This window comes from Lolium rigidum, chromosome 3 (assembly GCF_022539505.1).
Source record: "Lolium rigidum isolate FL_2022 chromosome 3, APGP_CSIRO_Lrig_0.1, whole genome shotgun sequence".
Classification (NCBI taxonomy): Eukaryota; Viridiplantae; Streptophyta; class Magnoliopsida; order Poales; family Poaceae; genus Lolium; species Lolium rigidum.
The window spans coordinates 203,681,055-203,687,478 of record NC_061510.1 but is presented as its reverse complement, the minus strand read 5'-3'; the positions used below and the strand labels follow the sequence as shown (position 1 = coordinate 203,687,478).

Here is a 6,424-nt window from a genome sequence, read left to right as displayed (position 1 = left end):
TCAAATTCTCTCCAGTATAATATAAATAAGCAAAGCCACATGTGCATTGCACTAACAAGTTTACAGCATAACTTCTCAATTTCAACCGAGGGACAACATCCCATGTGTTCAACAGATTATAGTCCCCCTACAGATCACGTAAGCACATATAATTAATATAAGAAGCAAATATAAGCGGCTCACAGGCACTCTCCTTACAAGAACTCAAACATGAAACTTGTACTGAGTCACTCAAACAAAGGAAGGTTCATCCTTTACAGTCTTGTAAGACTTGGTGTTATCCATATGGGCGTAGGCCAATTGGACCAAAGCTGAGGGGACACAAGTTCCTCACAAGTGCTATTTGCCAAGTCAAAGATTCCAATATCACGACGGTTATCCTTCCATCCAGAAAGATATGTCTCTTCATCATCTGTAAAGTAAACACGGTTTGCCTTCAACTGCAGATACTCTTGAGCACTTAGACAAAGTGTTTGGTTGTGCCCAAGAAGCAACACCTGATCATCCAAGCTATTTATTCCCACAAGCTTTTTAGCCCTGGTGTCAACTTTATATATCTGTATATCCGTGGTATTAGTCACATATGATGGAGGGCCAGCATCTTCACTGCCCTTCCGGGTTCTCCAGATTTGCAGTAGATCGCCGCACGGAGCCTGGACAATGTACATATCCCAGTAGTATTCTACAATGTCTATAATTAACTCCGTTGTGACCATAGGGCCTCTGAGATCGAAGGCGTGAATTTTTCCTTGCCATGTCACTGCATATAACAGACCATCCTTGTAGATGCAGTCCTGAAAACCAGAGTGTGGTGGCAGCCAAGTCCACTTGTTATCCCCTAACCTAGCAAATGAAAGCTGCCCGTATGGATTGTGGATAAGTGCCACAATATGTCCTCCTGCGAATGCATCATAAAATACGAATGCCTTCAAATGGAGCTGGTTCCGCAGCGTGGCGAGAGCTAGGGATCTAGGTTCGTCACTACAGTTCTCAACTGTGTCGGGTGAATAACGATACATACACAAGGCACCTGCTTCATTGAAAATGGGAGTCACATGCTCGATGGTGATCACCGACGGTAGAGCGATCTGTTCACAGGTGATTGGATTGAGAAGATGCATCTCAGACCTCTCATCAGCAGTAACCAGCCAGCCATTTGAGGAGCCAATCAGATATCTAGTGCGAATAGGAGGCTCCGGGAGAGTCAACTTGTATGACCTCTTCTCCGCGAGGCTGTAGAGGAACCCAACACTCTCTCCAGCAGATTCCGAGGTGTAGAAGAGGCACGGCGTCTGGGGCCTCTTGTACAGCCCAAGACTGCATAGGCTGGTATGTATGGAGCGCCAGGAGGAGCAGATGGAGCTGGCACGCATTAGGTCAGGGATCTCGAGAAGAGCAAATATATCCATGAGGACATCCTGCGGCAACTCTGGCAATTTACCCACTTCAATCTCCAAGTGTGCTGGATGAATATGTTTTCGCTCGAGGGATTTCTTCATTAAACTGGGAGGAAGACCTAGCAGCTTGGGCAAAACTCTCAAGAGCAGAGAGCAGAGATTCCATGGGTGCCATAAGCCAAATATCCTGGCTACGCTACAGGCCTTCATTGGAGCAAAACCGCCTCTGCGTGAAGACGACGAATCCCTTCAGCACTACTTGGAAAGTTGAAACCTTTGCTAATTGATACTCTGAGAGGTCAGAGGCCTGGGCGCATACATATGGGGAGGCGGAGCAACTCGAGGGCTCAGTACCAATTCGAGTAGGTTTTGTCGATCCGAGCCCAAATTCCGAAAACGCCACTGGTATCGCCCAAATTCTTCATAGGATGTGGGTTCGGAGTTTGAATCGAACTGGTAGATGCAACAGCTCCGAGTATTCAGTCCTCCCTCTTCTACAAGCGGATTCCGATTCTTCATTGGATGTGGGTTCGGAGTTTGAATCGAACTGGTCGCGCTCGTCTTCCTCGTCCAAGATCGAGAGGTCGGGGAGGACTTCTGCGAATCAGCTCTCGCGACGGAGGACAGGAGAGGAGAGGCGACGGCTTGAGAACTCATCCACCTCTCTCCGGTTATGACCAGGCAACCACGAGCGGTGCCTCTGCCGATATAGTCCTTCCCCTTCTTTTTTTTTTGCGGCGGAGCTCCTCCTCCTTCGACTACCACAATCAGACGCCGCCCTGCCGGTCCTCACCGACGACCATGCCAGCACCAGATCCGCCGCCACCAGGTTAGCCTAGCCCCTCTTGTTCTTGTACTCACCACCATTGATGTTCTTCATGCTGACCTCGTGATTAACTTGATGTCCCAGATCCACAAACAACAAAGCGCATCACGTAATGACATCAGGGTACCAAGATCTGTAGCGGTAGCGTGTTCAACCTCAGCAAGTTCTTGTACGCCTCCACCTCATTCTGCTATACTTGTTTCCGTGCACTTGTTCAGACGTGTAGTTTCCCTTATTTTAGTTTATGGTCAAAACTAAAGACACAGAAAGCTCAATGTTATTATGTTTAAATTTCACACTATTTGTTTGCTATGCTCTACAACTGATCTGCACAGGGAAACGTATTTTAGCAGTTAATTGCTAGCATGCAGTAGCACACAATAAATTGGTCGTGTTTTAGTGAAATGAAACTGGGCAGTTCTCAACTTTCGTTGTTACTAGATGTTACTACAATTCGATAAAAAGTTGGGATTTTGTTTTGGAACATAGTGAATTTGAGGTTTGGTGTGCATGAGCAGAACAATCTAAACTTATTTGTCAGCCATGTCTCAGTTCCCTTCTGGACCATTCTCTTTCAGTAGCGTGTGAATATTTATAAGTGAATGTCGTTTCAGGTTATGCTGGTAATGCTGTGGTGCTTGAGGGAATACATTTTCTTGGTAGTAGATATTCTATTTACTGATCATTGTCGCCATGCCCTCTCTCTGTTTATAGAGATAGTATGCTCTGTTCTGTTCTGCATTTGGACTGCCAACTGAGCCAAGAAGAACTGTAATAGTGGATAATATCACATACTTAATTTGAAAATTAATAGACGGAACTAGAACTAAATGGCACACTGTATTTATCCTTCTTGAATGGCACTGTATTTATCCTTCTTGTTGGCTGTATGCAGGAAGAATCTCCTTGTTGGAGGAAGTAGCTCGAACAGTTGCAGGTATGCAAGAAAAAACATTCTTGTTGAACTTGCAACCGGAGCAGATAGAAGAAGCTCACGGCTTGAGTAGGTGGTCAGGGAGTAGATGCTGGTGAAGTGGTGATTCCCGTGAGTAGTATTTGCTATACCTTTGCACTTCATTCGGATATGGTAACCAACTGGAGTGAGTTAACGAACTAAAATTCTCGTCGCTTCCGACATTTTTCAACTCTTTTCGGTATATGCTTCTTCCGACATTTTTGTCGCGGCAGCATATTTTAGCTTCATGTCTGGTGTTTCTCGTCATCCTGCCGACATTAGTTTAGTTTATACACAGAAGTTCCAAAACATATAGTACTTTCCTAACATGTACTTTTCTCGTCCTGCTATTTTATTTTTAGCCGTTGATAGTGTGATCCGTGCTCAGTGTTGACCTCATGCTTCAGTGCAAAAATTTGTGCCTTCTGAGCTGCATGCTTTAGTGCAAAAATTAGTTAAGTTTGAATGTATTTCAGACTCATTTTATGTGGTGTTTTGAGGTTTCACATACTTAATCTAAGGTAAAGCCTGGAGAGGGTGTTGCCTGGGACATCAACATCTCCCAGCCTAGAGTATATCAGATTTCTGCTCAAGTATTTGTAAATGTGATCTGAAGCTCTCTGAAACTATTTTTGTGAAACTGCAGTAGGCTGAGCTCATAGAGGTTGGAGGCGAACCGTGCTGGAGTGGGAGCAGGGGCTTGGGGTCGGCAGCGACGGGGTCGTCCGGCGAGCGGGGCTGGCCCTAGGCTGGCCGGCGGAGGAGCTTTGACCTTCAGCAGCGTGGTCAATGAAGAAGTGCCGGCAAAGGGCGACGCTCGATTTCAGGGAGGGGAACGTGGCCAAGAGGCCGGAGTGGTAGCGGGAGCGACACGGTCTTCTCCCCCCGCGTCGATGCCATGCGTGGCGCGGCCTTGCAAAAAAAAACTGTGCTGCAAATGTTGATCTGATCGCATTTGTCCAGAATCTAGTTTGAATTATTTGTGTAATAATTATTTCGAGTTTCCAGCTTGTATCCCAAATTTCGTGATACTCTTTTGTCTCCGAGGCAAAAACAGAATGGTTCCGCTTACTCACAACTCAGAGGGGATGCCGCTTACTACTCAAATCCTGTTTGGATTTACGTTTTCATCACGTGTTGTGGTTGTAGAATGAGCTAGCTACTAGCCCATATATCAATACATTATTTTTGATGAGGTACGTACAACCTGCTAGCTAGAGCGAGAAGGAAAACCCGAAATAGTCTACCGACCCGTACAGCCTGCTAGCTAGAGCGAGAATGAAAACCTGCAACAGTGGACCGACCTCCCCCTCGAACCAAATGAGCGTGTTTACATTTTCCTGGGATGGGAGGGTATCCCGGGTGACCAGGGAAATCTGGGATAGGGATTTAGTTCCCTGGGTTTTTGCCCCCTGCAACCAAACAAGCCCTGAAGGGGGGATTTACCCGCGGTGGATTGGATCAGTGTAGCACAGGGGCGTTTCCATGGGCGCGACATAGAGTTTCAGAAGATGTGTGGTACATGAACGATGGCATCATCAAGCACAGTCTCAACTCTCAAGGTCGCATCTGGATTCTGGAACACTTACCGTGTTGATGATAAACATATATAGCACTTTTGCTCCGGTGCTCCCTTTGGCAAAATTCTGGTCACGATAAAAATAAAGACGGTGGAGATATTTCCATACCCCCTTCGCAAGAAGGAGCATGATCGTAAAATTTATAAATCTAACATGTATGTGTAACCTTGTAGTGGTCCCTATGGCCCACGTTGTCATGGGGGTACTCTCTGTCGATGGATTGGCGGATCCAGAGCGGCCACGATATCACCGGCGATGGCGAACCTGCGCGCGTAGCACCATTAATTAGCAGGATCCTTGCCGGCGTAGCGATTCCGTCGTCCAGCGGCGCCGTCGTCGGATCCCAGCAAATGCGTACGCAGCCAACAAGTTTCAAAACCACGCAAGCACACGTGAAGCGGTAGTTAGGCAGCTGGAATGGTTACCTGGTCATGTGACCTTTTTTTCTAACGCGGCGTATAGATACCGTATGTATACCGATGAGACAGATATACATGAGCTGGATATGGGTTTCGATGGGCCTAAGATAGAAAAAAACATATATAACCCTTCAACTTCACTTGGGGAGGAGCACCGAAGCAGGGCTCCGTATATAGGGGTAAATAAAGATCTCGCTGAGGTAGGGGGTTGTTGATGATAAAGCCGTATGGACGGACATTTTATCACTTGTCCAAAATATACCTCGTGATTTAATTTGTTTACATCACTAAATATGTTAGGGCCATCTGTTAGAGAGCCATTTTTTGATCAAATGTGATGTAAAAAAATGGTTTTTTAATCACCAAATGCAATAGTAGTAGTCTAAAATACGAAAATGCTCATCTGATCACAAGCGCAGCTGCTCCCATATTCTCTACACGTATTTGCTATTTCTATTTGGATGGCCAAAGAGCAAGGTCCACAGGTCAATCCCATGTATGCTAATAGTCTTTGCGGTCTAGACGGGGCAAATGTTCTATAGCATGAGTCCGTAACAAACTCGTCGCATCTAGCTTGCTCCAGCTAGGCGCAACCTAACATTAATATAAATTCGTTTATTTTATTTTCAGCTGGAGGCACCACCAAGTTGTCTAGTTTCTGAATTAGATTGCTATTTCGTGGGACACGATTCAAGCTGTTTAATTTCTTCCAAGCCGTAAATCAACAGCTCCCTAAAGCCAAGTGCTTAGCGACCCAACAATTGTTCTTGAATTGTTCTTCCTTTTCTTACATCAAAGCGCAATAACAGAATTACATGAACAAGTACTGGAGAGACAACACATCATGGCGACGGTACATGACGCTCAAGGGAGAGTTCGCTCACGCTATAATGCAGACCACAACTTCAAGAGCTTGTTTAATTCAAAAGATCTCCAAAGGAATTTTATGGAATTTTTACCCATAGGATTTTTTTATAGAACCTATTTGATTCAAATGATTGAATCCTCCAAAATTTCTATGAATTTCTTTCCTATACTACAATCCTATAGGATTTCTATCAAGAGGTTAGACCTCTTGGAAAAATTCATGTGTTTATAACAACTATACTATGCACTCAGTCTGTATAGAAATTTTCTATGGCTTTCTTATACTGCCATTAAACAACTAATTGTACCAATTCTCATAGATTTCTTTTCCAAAAAAATTCAAGATGTAGGTTATAGCAATCCTCCATTTTTTGTACTCT

The 6,424-nt window shown here is 44.9% G+C and overlaps 1 protein-coding gene and 1 long non-coding RNA gene across 2 annotated transcripts; one reads left to right on the top strand and one right to left on the bottom strand.

Annotated features, from left to right (window-relative positions):
* Window positions 1-254: 254 nt before the first annotated feature.
* On the bottom strand, window positions 255-1,727 carry LOC124698849 (probable F-box protein At4g22165). The gene has a single exon (XM_047231259.1). It carries the CDS (start codon window positions 1,605-1,607, stop codon window positions 255-257), a length of 1,353 nt encoding a protein of 450 aa, XP_047087215.1. The 5' UTR covers window positions 1,608-1,727.
* Window positions 1,728-1,774: 47 nt separating this feature from the next.
* On the top strand, window positions 1,775-3,906 carry LOC124698850. Its single transcript, XR_007001141.1, has 3 exons — window positions 1,775-2,392; window positions 3,119-3,268; window positions 3,825-3,906. It is a non-coding gene; the product is annotated as an uncharacterized LOC124698850 (long non-coding RNA).
* The last annotated feature ends 2,518 nt before the right edge of the window (window positions 3,907-6,424 follow it).